General features: G+C 43.9%; 1 protein-coding gene across 2 annotated transcripts in view; it reads right to left on the bottom strand.

Moving 5' to 3' along the window:
* The window catches only part of SLC45A4 (solute carrier family 45 member 4), a 112,813-nt gene that overhangs the window by 42,534 nt on the left and 55,949 nt on the right, over positions 1–14,330 (bottom strand). For both annotated transcript variants that reach the window (XM_070940301.1, XM_070940300.1), the window contains exon 2: positions 2,825–3,589. In XM_070940301.1, coding sequence (XP_070796402.1) covers positions 2,825–3,065 — 241 coding nt within the window. In that variant the 5' untranslated portion in view covers positions 3,066–3,589. The remainder of the gene's footprint in view (positions 1–2,824; positions 3,590–14,330) is intronic.

The raw sequence follows: 14,330 nt of genomic DNA, 5'->3' as shown, positions 1-14,330 counted from the left end.
TAGGTTAATTTCTCCTTAGTTCTAGGTTCGAAGCTGGCTTCCTTCAAGGAGGACAAGTCTCATGAACTTGGCAGTTCATACCGGCATGTCAGGGCAGGACGGAGCTCACCAGCTTCAAAGGAACATCTTTAAGGGATTTCCAAGCCGAGTTACATCACCGAGGAGTCTTTCCAGACTTAGCATTTCGCAAGCTAAGCTCCTTATTTGCTGATGTTTTGTAAACTTCGCCACCGGCTGTTTACCTCCTCGCGGCTTGACGTGACTTAGCAAAATGCCGCTGAAGTTTCCACACAGCCTACATCGTCCATGCTTCTTCAAGAGGCAACTGGGTTTTTTCTTTGAAGACGTTTTGCTTCTCGCCCAAGAAGCTTCTTCAGCTCTGATTGGATGGTGGGGAATGGGAGGATTTATATTCCTTGCAGACAGATGGACATTTGCATCCCTTTTGAGGGTTGTTGAGGCCACTTGGAGGTTTAACTGTAGTAGTAGTAGTAGTAGTAGTAGTAGTAGTAGTAGTAGTAGTGGAAATGGGATTATCCACACCCATTTGCACTACTCACATGACCTTTCGAGGTTTATCTGTGTCCTCAGGGTCCAATGGGTGTGGATAAACCCATTTCCACTACTACTACTACTACTACTACTACAGTACTACTACTACTACTACTACTACTACTACTACAGATAAACCTCCAAGTGGCCTCTACGACTCTCTATAAAGATGCAAATGACCAAGCTGTCTGCAAGAAGTATAAATCCTCCCATTCCCAACCATCCAGTCAGAGCTGAAGAACCTTCTTGGAGGAGAAGGGAAATGTCTTCAAAGAAAAATCAGAAAGTCCAGTCGCCTCTTTAAAAAAAAATCACCTTTCAGACAACGTGACCTGGGTGACGGAGAATCTCCATAGACCTACATCTTCGACTTTCCAATCTACCCTCAATTAAGAGACCAATTTAAGATAGGATCTTCAGCTGCATTATCGCTGTGGCTTCCAGCTCAGGTCAAGTCCTTTTTTGAATGTAAGCATTAAACTCCAATTTGCCCTGCATGAAGGGAACTGGGGAAGCTTAACAACAGAAATCTTGGGCTCAACTGCGGTCGTTAAGCTGAGGACCACCTGTAGTTCCTGCAAGTTTTAAATAAGAAATTTTGCGGAGGTTTTCTCACTCTTGTCTTAAAAGAGCTGGAAACAGAGTTAAGATCCTTATCATAAGCGACGCTGTGTGAGGTCGGTTAGGCAAGAGATGAGCTGGCTGAGGCCCGTTTAGCAAAATGCTTTTATCTCCTATCCAGGCAGATAAAACTTAAAATACCAGCCACTTCATAGGCAATTTAGACAACTGAGTAAGGTTTGGAATAAGACACGAGGGAGCTTTGAAGAATCAATTCCGTCTCCTTATAAAAAAAAAAAAAAAGGTTCGTTCCGCCGATCATCGGGGCCCGCCCACTCGCCATTGCGCTATACCTACTTTTATTTCCTTTGTTTGAAGCCCAGCTGATCAGCACGGCAGCGCAGATTGCCGTGCCTCAGCTGTTTTATTCACCGGAGCTCCAGTAGAAGGTGCTGTTTTCAAATGTACTGCGCGCGGGTGGATCGCCCGTTTGGCGCCTGTTTGGCGCATGAAGCAAAACGGTTGCTACACCAGTTGAATTCCACCACTGTCGTTATGGGTATCATGGGGAAAAGTTGACAGAGCATCAAGAACCCCCACTAGTATATTATATGAAAACAAACCCCACTCACTTCTAGTACTGATGATGTTCCCTAGTTGGGTCATGAAACGTCTGTAAGAAAACCATCAAGCTCAGAGAGCTCCAAGGACCCCTTGCTTCAACCCCGATCTACAAATATTCTCCTTGATGGGGTATCATTGGGAAAAGTGGATCGAGCACCGAGAACCCCCACCGTAGAGGTGGGATTCAGCCGGTTCTGTCCAGTTCGGGAAAACCTGTAGTGGCGACTATGGGAGGCTCCGCCCAGCCACCCGGATGTAATGTGCGAGAAAAGCAGGGGTGAAATGCTCCCGGTTTGGACCGGATCGCCTGATCCGGTAGCGATAGAGATGGATGGTTCGGAGAACCGGTAGCAAAAATCCCTGCCCCCCCCCCCATGCCCAGCTGAGCCGCACAATCATCAGAGGCTTTTTTTTTTTTTACCTTTAAAAGCATTTTTTTCTACAACCTCTTCGGCAGAAAAAATGCTTTTAAAAGTAAAAAAAAAAGCCTCTGATGATCGCTAGGCTCAGCTGGGATTGTCAAAAGCTTTTAAAAGCATTTTTTCTACAACCTCTTCGGCAGAAAAAATGCTTTTAAAAGTAAAAAAAAAAAGCCTCTGATGATCGCGCGGCACAGCTGGGATCGCCAAAAGCTTTTAAAAGCATTTTTTTTTACAACCGCTTCATAGGTGGTAGAAAAAAATGCTTTTAAAAGCTTTTGACGATCCCAGCTGAGTTGCCTGATCGTCAGAGGCATTTAAAAGAAAAAAAAAAAAGGCCATGCCCACCCAGTCACATTACCTTCCCCCCACCAAGCCACGCCCACAGAACCGGTAGTAACGAATTTTACATTTCACCACTGGATTAAAGCACATGTGCGGAAGGCCGTGCGCATGCGCAGAGGAGCGCTCACATTTGTGAATCGGTAGGGAAGTTATTTGAATCCCACCTCTGCCCCACTAGTGTACAAAAAGAGAGCAAACCCCGCTCCCTTCTAGCCCTGATGATGTTCCCTAGTTGGGTAAGGAAACGTCTGCAAGGAAACCGCCAAGCTCAGGGAGCACCAAGGGCCCATCTCCTAAGGAGGCCCGGCATCCATTGGACTTACCAATTTGTAACAATACCGGTGTCACCAAAGCTGTCTCCATGGCGTAACAAAATTCCCGGCCAAACATGACGGCGCCGTGCATCACCCATAGCCGTACCGGGATACGGTCTATGGATCCTTCGCTAATCGTCTCTTCTTTACTTTCGCGCTCCTTTTCGGGTTTCTGGAGCCTAACGCCCGGAAGCTCTTGGACTTGCATAGATTCTGAGTCAGCATTCTGGGGAGCCATTTTCATCACCATAAAAAATACATATATTTATCTATCTATCTATCTATATCTACCTATATAGATTTTTAATTTTATTCCTTTCTCCCTTTCTCTCTCTCTCTCTCTTTCTCTCTTTAAAATCTCTATATAAATAACTCTATCATCTCTTGCGATAAATTAGGCTGCCTTCCGCTGTTCCTCATGGCGTCCCGTTCCTTGCGGTGCAAGCAAAATATTTGTAATTTCCCTCGGGAGCAAACGGGTGGTTTTTTTGGCATCGAATCTTCACAAAGGCTTTTCCAACATTCGGCGAGGAACATCCAACTTATTTGGTAGAAAGAAAAGGATTTTTTTTCAACATATGGCTTGGTGGGCTTCCGTTTTTTTTTTTGTTGTTGTTGTTGTTTTTTGCTTACTGGGATCTAGAGTTAAAAATCCATAATTGCCATTCAGTTAATACCAGTTTCATAATGAGAACCAAAGAGGTGCTGAACTCGTTCTGCTGGCTACACAAAGGTGAAGAGGAGATGCGAATCCCCATCGAGCGGCTGATAAATCTGGAAGCAAAATTAAAAAAAAAAAAAAGGGAAAAAGAGAGAGAGAAAAAATCAAATCACGGATTAACAGGTATGTAAAATAGCCACCCCGCCTTTCATTCACTAAAAACCAGGCCTCCCTTCACTCCTGTGGACTCTCCTGGCCAAAATCAGGCAACCGTTTGAAGCAGCTCTCTAGACGTATCTGATTTATTTTTTTTTCCAGGCAATCAAAAAAACACTTTGGATTTATTGTTTATAAAAAATGCATGCCCCTCTTTCAAAATGGTTTGGAGAAATTAGAAAGAAAGAAAGAAAGAAAGAAAGAAAGAAAGAAAGAAAGAAAGGAAGGAAGGAAGGAAGGAAGGAAGGAAGGAAGGAAGGAAAAAGAAGGGAAGGAAGGAAGAAAGAAAAGAAGAAAGAAAAGGAAGGAAGAAAAGAAAGAAAGAAGGAAGGAAGGAAGGAAAAAAGAAAAAGGAAGGAAGGGATCTAGGTAGAAAAGAAGAAGGATGAGGGGAGGAGAGGAGAAGGATGGAAGAAGGGAAGAAAGAAAGAAAGAAGAAAGGAGGTAGAAAAGAAGAAGGAAGAAAGGAGAGGGATAGAAGAAGGGAAGAAAGGAAGAAGGAAGGAAGGAGTAAGTTAGAAAATAAAGAAGAGAGGAGGAGAGGGATGGAAGAAGGGAAGAAAGGAAGGAAGGAAGAAAGGAAGAAGGAAGGAAGGAAGGAAGGAGGAAGGAAGGAAAAAGAAGGGAAGGAAGGAAGAAAGAAGAAAAGGAAGGAAGGAAGAAAAGAAAGAAAGAAGGAAGGAAGGAAAAAAGAAAATGGAAGGAAGGGATTTAGGTAGAAAAAAGAAGGATGAGTGGAGGAGAGGATAGGGATTGAAGAAGGGAAGAAAGAAAGAAGGAGGAAGGTAGAAAAGAAGGAAGAAAGGAGAGGGATAGAAGAAGGGAAGGAAGAAGGAAGGAAGGAGTAAGTTAGAAAAGAAAGAAGAGAGGAGGAGAGGGATGGAAGAAGGGAAGAAAGGAAGGAAGGAAGGAGGGAGGGAGGGAAGGAGAAAGGAGTAAGTTAGAAAAGAAGAAGGAAGAGAGAAGAAGAGGGATGGAAGAAGGGAAGAAAGAAAGAAAGAAAGAGGGAAGGAAGGAAGGAGGAAGGAAGGAAGGAAGGAAGGAGTAAGGTAGAAAAGAAGAGAGGAGAAGAGGAAAGGGATGGAAGAAGGGAAGGAAGAAAGGAAAAAAGAAGGAAGGAAGGAAAAGGAAGGAAAAACCAGCGTTTGAGAACATGCTCTTTTTTTAATAAAAAGACCCCAAAGCTTGGGAGAGGAAGACCAGCGATGGGAGTTATTTCTCCACAGAAAGGATATTTATCGGATGTACAAAACAGGAGGGATGTTTTTTTGCTCCTTGAAAAGTTTCCAACGTTCGTTTTTCAGGAACGGGATAAGAGAACTCTTGTCCCAAACGTTTTGCAGGTAGTCCTTGACTTACGACCACAACGGAGCCCCAGATTTATGTTGCCAAGCGAGGCAGTTGTTCAACGAGTTTGGCCCCCTTTTATGACTTTTCCTACCACAGTTGTTAAATGAATCACTGCCGTTTATTAGTAACCCGGTTGGTTGTTAAGTGAATCCGGGACACTGCAGCCGTCATAAATAGGAACCAGTTGCCAAGCGTCTGGATGTGGATCACGTGACCGTGGGGGAGGCTGCAATGGTCGTACGTGTGAAAAATGGTCACACAAGGCCCTTTTTTTTGGCGCCGTTGTAGCTTCGAACAGTCACTATGTGAAACATCATAAGTCAAGGACTACCTGTACTCTTCCTTGAAGTGTCACAGCACGCACGGTGCGTCAGAGGAAAGAGGCAGCTGGTTCCCCTGCTCTCCTGAGGGACCTGGGCGTGTCCACAGGTGGTAAGATTGATAGAGGAGATAGATGAGGTCACCTTTATCGTCATTTTTTACACTGACAAGAAAGCACATTGGCCCACATTAAAAATGAAATGTGGTTGCCTGCTTTCAAAAGGAAGTATTTATCTACCCATACATATAAATAACACATACGTATATACACATCTTCCCTCCCTCCCCTGTCTGTCTGTCTGTCTGTCTGTCCGTCCGTCCGTCCGTCCGTCCGTCCATCCATCCATCCACCCACCCACGGAATGGAATGGAATTAGAAATAGAATAGAAATAGAAATAGAATAGAATAGAAATAGAAATAGAATAGAAATAGAAATAGAAATAGAATAGAAATAGAAATATAGAATAGAATAGAATAGAATAGAATAGAATAGAATAGAATAGAGTGGGAAGGGACCTTGGAGGTCTTCTAGTCCAACCCCCTGCTCAGGCAGGAAACTCTACACCACTTCAGACAAATGGTTATCCAATCTCTTCTTAAAAGCCTCCAGGTGCTGGAGCTTCCACAACTTCTGGAGGCAAGGTGTGTGTGTGTGTGTGTGTGTGTGTGTGTGTGTGTACATATACATTTACATTTACATATGCATATACATATACATACATATATATCAATATACTGTGTGTCTGTCACAGTATACACACACATACACACATACACACAAACATTATATACTGCTCAAAAAAATCAAGGGAACACAAGCAGAAGACATCCGAGATCTGAATGAATGGAATAGCCTTATTAAATACTTTGTTCTTTACATACAGTAGTTTATACACTGCTCAAACAACTAAAGGGAACACAAAACTACTCTATGTAACGAAAAGTAAAGTAAAGTATTTAATAAGGCTATTTCATTCATTCAGATCTCGGATGTCTTCTGCTTGCGTTCCCTTGATTTTTTTGAGCAGTGTATAAATCACACACATATACTTATACATACACACACTCCTACACATACATACACACACACACACACACACACACACACACACACACACACATATATACACACACATATATACATACACATATATACACATACATACATACATAGGCAAAAGTAAAGGTTCCCCTCGCACATATGTGCCAGTCGTTCCCGACTCTAGGGGGCGGTGCTCATCTCCGTTTCAAAGCCAAAGAGCCAGCGCTCTCCAAAGATGTCTCTGTGGTCATGTGGCCGGCATGACTCAACACCAAAGGCGCACGGAACACTGTTACCTTCCCACCAAAGGTGGTCCCTATTTTGCTACTTGCATTTTTTACCTGCTTTCGAACTGCTAGGTTGGCAGAAGCTGGGACAAGTCACGGGAGCTCACCCCGTTACGTGGCACTAGGGATTTGAACCGCTGAACTGCCGACCTTTCGATCGACAAGCTCAGCGTCTTAGCCACTAAGCCACCGCATCCCTTACATACATACATACATACACACACACACACATCAGTGGTGGGTTGCTACCAGTTTGCCCCGGATTGGGCGATCCAGTAGCGGCGGTGGCGGGAGGCTCCGCCCACCCACCGGACGTCTCTGCGCAGGCGCAGAAGTGTTGCACGTGCACACAAGCGCGTGCGCGCCCATGAGCGAACCGGTAGCGACGGGATTTGAATCCCACTACTGACACATATACATACACATACATACACACATATTCATCAATCACTGTCCATTTTGAATACACCGAGGAAAGAGGCAACCTGAGAGTTCAGGAGGTTGATGCTGTATGGAATAAAACCGTGACCGAATCTGGATGTTCTGCTTCGGGTACCGTTAGGAAATGATTATTACCTAACTTGTTGGGTCGGCAATATATAAACCATAAATATAGCTTTAAGACTGCTGTACGGCTGTATTGCATCATACTGTGTCCTGATTGGTTAGCTCTCTAGCCAATGTTCTTAAGAGGGAGCTAGAAACCTGGTTACCTAGTTGGGTAATCTTGGGTAATCTTCAAGAAAACAATCAAGCTCACAGCATCCGTCGGCTGGCGGCCCCCAGGGGGAGGGCCTTCTCTGTGGGGGCACCCGCCCTCTGGAACGAGCTACCTCCCGGAATACAGCTGATTCCGGATCTTTCCGTAAGGCCCTGAAGATGTTTTTATTTCAGCAAGCCGGCCTGGCCTGAATAGGTTTTAGGGGTTTTTTAATTGTATTGCTAGGGGTTTTAAATTGGGGCGGCCGTTTAATTTAATTTATTTTTAATTATTTTAACTTTTATATTGCATGTTATTTTAATTCTCGGCTGTTCACCGCCCTGAGTCCCTTCGGGGAGAAGGGCGGGATATAAATTTAATAAATAAATAAATAAATAAATAAATAAATAAATCAAGGACTCCATAGTCATTGCCCTAAACCTCCCCCTCCTCCTCTTCTCCACAAACCCCACTCCCTTCTAGCACTGATGATGTTACCCAGTTGGGTAATGAAACACCTGAAAGAAAACCACCAAGCTCAGAGAGCATCAAGGACCCTCCAGTTCAACCCTCAGTGACAAATATTCTGTCAGGACTCTGTAACTCCTTCTGGGCATTTCAACTGAGAGTCCTGGGAATTGCAATTTTAACCCATATAGAGGGCACCAGACTAGCAAAGACTGAATTAGATCAATACTTCCTTTCTAGATCAAGCTACGTTCAAAAGAACGTATGACTAAGAAAGCACTAATAATAGCACACAATTGATATGCAAAGCCAGCAAATCAATGAGCTGCGGAGGAAACAACAAGGGAATATGAATAGTTATAACAAAAAATCCTTTTGCATTAAAGCGTCGATCTCCTCACAAGGATAAGCATAGAATAGCAATTTAAATCCAGAAATTGTGACTCACATTTAAAAATAAAATAAAATAAATAAAGCTGGTTGGGAATATAAACTCTATTATCACTAGAATGACAGAAAATACATTTAATATTTATTTTACAGTACATGTAATATTTATTTTATTTTACATAACAATAGATTTCAAGCCTTAAATCCAAGGGGTGAAATTCAGCAGGTTCTGACAGGTTCTGGAGAACCGGTAGCGGAAATTTTGAGTAGTTTGGAGAATCGGCAAATACCACCTCTGGCTGGCCTCAGAGTGGGGTGGGAATGGAGATTTTGCAGTATCCTTCCCCTGCCATGCCCACAGAACCGGTAGTAAAAAAAAATTGGATTTCACCACTGCTTAAATCTATTGTTACAACAAGCAGTGATGATGCCACATTTAGAAAACAAACAAACAAAGCACAATTTGCTAACAAGTGGCTCAGTGGCTAAGACGCTGAGCTTGTCGATCGAAAGGTCGGCAGTTCAGCGGTTCGAATCCCTAGCGCCACGTAACGGGGTGAACTGCTCCTGTTACTTGTCCCGGCTTCTGCCAACCTAGCAGTTTGAAAGCAGGTAAAAAATGCAAGTAGAAAAATAGGGACCACCTTTGGTGGGAAGGGAACAGCGTTCCGTGCGTCTTTGGCGTTGAGTCATGCCGGCCACATGACCATGGAGACGTCTTCGGACAGCGCTGGCTCTTCGGCTTTGAAACGGAGATGAGCACCGCCCCCTAGAGTCGGGAACGACTGGCACAGATGTGCGAGGGGAACCTTTACCTTTACTTATGCAAGCAACTATCAACGTTATAAATTCCAAAATTGTTGTCAAATAATTATTTAGGGATATCTCTTTAAATTAGGTAAGTGTGTTTGATTTTATTCTTATGTAATCCTGGCATGGAAAATCTATTCGTGTGGTATATGCAGACTTGACAGCACGTAATCAATCAGATAGGGTGGATTTGGTAATCACCTTGTCAGCGGTATATTTCCCCTACATCTGGCTGCCATTGTGCAAAGCCCAATTAAGATTATTGATTGCACTGGGCGTTGTCTTGATTGATGATCTCAAGTTGGACAAGTCTGGGCTTCAGGGATAATATCTCCTTTCCCACCAGCCTGCCATGGACACCGCCAAAGAGAATGCAAAGCTATCTGCAATTAACTGAGAACCAGTTTGTGGCCTAGTGGTTAAAGCACCAGGGTAGAAAGCGAAAGACCATGAGTTCAAGTCCTGCCTTAGAAATGAAAGCCAGCTGGGGGACTCTTCATCAATCACCAGGCGACTGTGAGTTCTAGTCCCGCCTAAGGTCATGAAAGTTGACTGGGGGATTCTAGGCCAATCACCAGGAGACTGAGTTCTAGTCCCGCTTAAGCCATGAAAACTGACTGGGGGAACTAGTCATCAATCACTAGGCGACTGAGAGTTCTAGTCCCGCCTAAGGTCATGAAAGTTGACTGGGGGATTCTAGGCCAATCACCAGGAGACTGTGAGTTCTAGTCCCGCTTAAGCCATGAAAACTGACTGGGGTAACTCGTCATCAATCACTAGGCGACTGAGAGTTCTAGTCCCACCTAAGGTCATGAAAGTTGGCTGGGGGATTCTGGGTCAATCACCAGGAAACTGAGTTCTAGTCCCGCCTAAGCCATGAAAACTGACTAGGGTAACTCGTCATCAATCACTAGGTGACTGTGAGTTCTAGTCCCACCTAAGTCATGAAAGTTGACTGGGGGAATCTGGGTCATTCACCAGGAGACTGTGAGTTCTAGTCCTGCCTAAGCCATGAAAACTGACTGGGGTAACTCGTCATCAATTACCAGGCGACTGTGAGTTCTAGTCCCGCCTAAATCATGAAAGTTGACTGGGGGATTCTGGGTCAATCACCAGGAGACTGAGTTCTAGTCCTGCCTAAGCCATGAAAACTGACTAGGGTAACTCGTCATCAATCACTAGGCGACTGTGAGTTCTAGTCCCGCCTAAATCATGAAAGTTGACTGGGGGATTCTGGGTCAATCACCAGGAGACTGAGTTCTAGTCCTGCCTAAGCCATGAAAACTGACTAGGGTAACTCGTCATTAATCACTAGGCGACTGAGAGTTCTAGTCCCGCCTAAATCATGAAAGTTGACTGGGGGACTCTGGGTCAATCACCAGGAGACTGTGAGTTCTAGTCCCGCCTAAGCCATGAAAGCTGACTGGGGGAACTCTTCATCAATCACCAGGAGACTGAATTGTAGTCCCGCCATAGCTGTGAAAGCCAGTTGGGTGATTTGGGGGCCAATCCCTCTCTTTCTCAGCCCAACCCACCTCACAGGGTTGGAAAACAGGAGGAGGAAGGTGTGTTGGATGTGTGCGCCATCTTGAGTTCTTTGTAGAAATAATAATGGCGGGATGCAAATAAATAAAGCTAGACACATAGGGTCCAACAATCTTTTCAAATTGAGCCAAGCTTTTAGCAAGGCCGTTATGGTATCATGATATCATCTCGATAGAAATATGCAATGCAATATTAATGCACAGTAAAATAGAGAAAGCTGCGGTGAGTAAGCTGAGAGCTGATTTGCATTTTTGACCTGAAAGCTGTGGACCAAAGAGAGAGATCTGTGTCCCCCCCCCAACCCGGATTATGTTCCCCCAACTTTGGTGAATTCAGTTAAGATCTTCTTCGGAAAGCCTTGGAAAACGAACTTAAGGAAGGGCTAGAAAATAATAATAAGATGCTCGAAGCTGAAACAAGGATGAACAACTGCTGAATCACGTACCACCTACCTTGCGGTACTGCGTTTTCCTATCCGAGGGCTGCAAATTACATTTCTGGCCACAGACTCACATAGGATTTGACAGGGCCCAAACTCAAGCCTGTCAAAATCCTTTTGACCCTTGAGCCCGTCTTCTGTGATTTTAGCAATCCCTATCAGCTTTATGTCATCTGCAAATTTGATGAGCTTCTGACATCTATGATAATTTATGAAAATGTTGAGGAGCACTGGACAGAATCCTGGGGTGCTCTATTGTGGGAAGTGGTCTACTCTACAGCCAAAAAACCCCAATGTATGTTGGGTCACCAGCTGGCTTTCTTGCCTAAGGCAGGACTAGCACCTGAACTAGTTCTAGTTCTAGAATCCAGAACCACCCTGGTTTCTGCACCTTATCCAATACAGAGAGTCCTCTACTTATAACCATTCATTTAGGGACCATTTGAAGTTACAACAGACTGCACTTCTAACCCTAAAAATGTCCAGATTTTTTTTTTTTTGATAGCTAAGAATACAGTGAGAGACTAGGAGAAAATGAAAACAAGGGTCTCCAGCAGGGGTGAAATGCTCCTGGTTCGGACCGAATTGCCTGATCCGGTAGCGATGGAGGCGGGTGATTCGGAGAACCGGTAGCAAAAATCCCATTGCCCAGCTGAGCCGCGCAATCATCAGAGGCTTTTATTTTTTAAATTTTTAAAAGCATTTTTTCTACAACCTCTTTGGCCAAAAAATGCTTTTAAAAGTAAAAAAAAAGCCTCTGATGATCGTGCGACTCAACTGGGATCATCAGAGGCTTTTAAAAGCATTTTTTCTACAACCTCTTCCACCGAAGAGGTTATAGAAAAAATGTTTTTAAAAGAAAAAAAAGCCTCTGCTGATCAGGCAAGTCACCTGGGATCGTCAGAGGCTTAAAAAAAAAGAAAGAAAGCCTTTGCCGATCAGGCAAGTCAGCTGGGATCTTCAGAGGCTTTTAAAAGCATTTTTTTACAACCTCTTCAGCCGAAGAAAATTGTAGAAAAAATGGTTTTAAAAGAAAAAAAAAAAAAGTTGGCCACGCCCACTCAGTCATATTACCCCTAAGACACGCCCACAGAACCGGTAGTAACAAAATTTACATTTCACCACTGGTCTCCAGCCAAGACCAAGCTGGAAGAGGCTACACTTTCAGAATGTCAGGGTTCCAAGTAATACATCCATTGCAAACAAGACTCCGAGGCCCTCGAGTTCCTCAAAGATTACTTTGATTGGAAATATCGTATTATTGGCACATATCTGGTGAAAACCGACTCTAAAACTCCTGTGGTTTTCACCCCATTAAAAGTGAAAGTTTTTCTACTTCCTCAAAACTCTCAGTCACATCAGGGCCCAATCATCTTGTAGTGCGACAACCGGGTGGCATCACTCCGCCTTCCTCCCTCCAGGTGTTCCCAGGAGAAAGTACTTTATTTAGGCTACAAAAATCCCTCTATCTCAGATTTCCCCTTCCCTAACCCTCAGCTCCAGTGTGGCAACACTGAAGCAGACAAAAATGGCTTCGGTCAGGACAGCTTCACGGTTGACAGCTGGAATCAAGCCCTCGGCCAACTCACAGCGGGGAGATAACACAATTCCCACACCTGGCACTCCTGTCCTACAGTTTTACATCAAAAGAGATGCACAGAACCTTCCGAGCTGTAGCAACCCAAGGATCATAAAAGCTCTCCACAACTATATGGTTTCTGGATGAGGCCACCATTCAAACTGCAGGGCAGTATTATTATTATTATTATTATTATTATTATTATTATTATTATTATTATTATTATTATTATTATTATTATTATTATTATTATTATTTATTGAATTTGTATACCGCCCTACTCCCGAAGGACTCAGGGCGGTGAACAGCCAAATAAAATACACATAATACAAATGTTAAAAAACCATTAAAATACAATTAAATAATTGGCCCGAAAAACGAAATTTAAAACACCCCAATTCATAAGACAAATTTAAAATTTTAAGAATTTTTAAAATTTTAAAAAGTTTAAAAGAGAGGTTAGGCCAGGCCGGCCTGCTGGAAAAGAAATGTTTTGATGGCACGGTGGAAAGCGCGCAGCTCCGGGATCCTCCGTATCTCCGGGGGGAGCTCGTTCCAGATGGCGGGTGCCCCCACAGAGAAGGCTCTCCCCCTGGGGGCCGCCAGTCGACATTGTTTGGCCGACGGCACCCTGAGGAGCCCCTCTCTATGGGACCGTAATAGTCGGTGAGAGGCCACTGGTGGCAGAAGGCGGTCTCGTAGATACCCCGGTCCTAAGCCATGGAGCGCTCTAAAGGTGGTAACCAAAACCTTGAAGCGCACCCGGAAGACCACCGGGAGCCAGTGCAGCTCACGCAGGAGGGGGGTCACATGGGAGCACCCCATCGCTCCCATAACCACCCGCGCAGCTGCATTCTGGACCAGCTGGAGCCTCCGGGTGCTCCTCAAGGGGAGCCCCATGTAGAGAGCTTTGCAGTAGTCCAGGCGGGAAGTGACGAGGGCATGAGTGACCGTATTTAACGAGTCCCGATCCAGAAAGGGATGCAACTGGCGAATCAGGCGAAGCTGATAAAACGTCCTCTCTGACCAAAAGCCTGCGTTGGCTTTGATAGCTGAGTGCATGAAGGAAGACATCCAGGCAAGAGTTGCCAAAAAATAGTCCATTTCTCTTGAAAAAAACTTTTGCTGGGAGACAATTGACTCTTAACTTTAATCTTTGGAGGTAGATGCCAGCCAGAAGCGTTGAAATCTACAATTCCCCCGAACGCCAAAGCAGATGGTGGCTCGGAAGATTGTTCTTCCTCCATTTATCCCCAAAGGACCTTAGTTTGAAAATACTTTTTTTTTCCATTTAGAAGAAAATGCTTTAAAAGCCAAACCCAAACAAGTATAATGCCAAGAGGAAAAATACAATGGTAATCATACAGTATAAAAGGAAGCTACATAAAATGCTTGTGACTGTAGTTAAAATTTTGCCATTTAGACTCGACCATATGAAAACCTACTGCTTCATCTTCTTAGGTTTAGAAAGATTTTTTCCCCAAAAATAGGTAAAGGACTCATACCCTAAATTCATTCCTTGGTATCAGAAATACAAGTTTCTTATACAAATATTCTATTTCTGAGCTGTGAAAGAGATAGCCAAAGCATTAAATTTATTTATTTTATTTATTTATTTTATTAAATTTCTATACCGCCCTTCTCCCGAAGGACTCAGGGCGGTGAACAGCCAGAAGATAAAACACAGAAATACAAAAATTTAAAAT

The sequence above is a fragment of the Pituophis catenifer genome, unplaced genomic scaffold (genome assembly GCF_029215685.1).
Source record: "Pituophis catenifer annectens isolate HBS135680 unplaced genomic scaffold, rPitCat1.0.hap2 SCAF_3, whole genome shotgun sequence".
In the NCBI taxonomy this organism is placed as follows: Eukaryota; Metazoa; Chordata; class Lepidosauria; order Squamata; family Colubridae; genus Pituophis; species Pituophis catenifer.
This window is presented reverse-complemented; position numbering and strand designations above follow the sequence as displayed.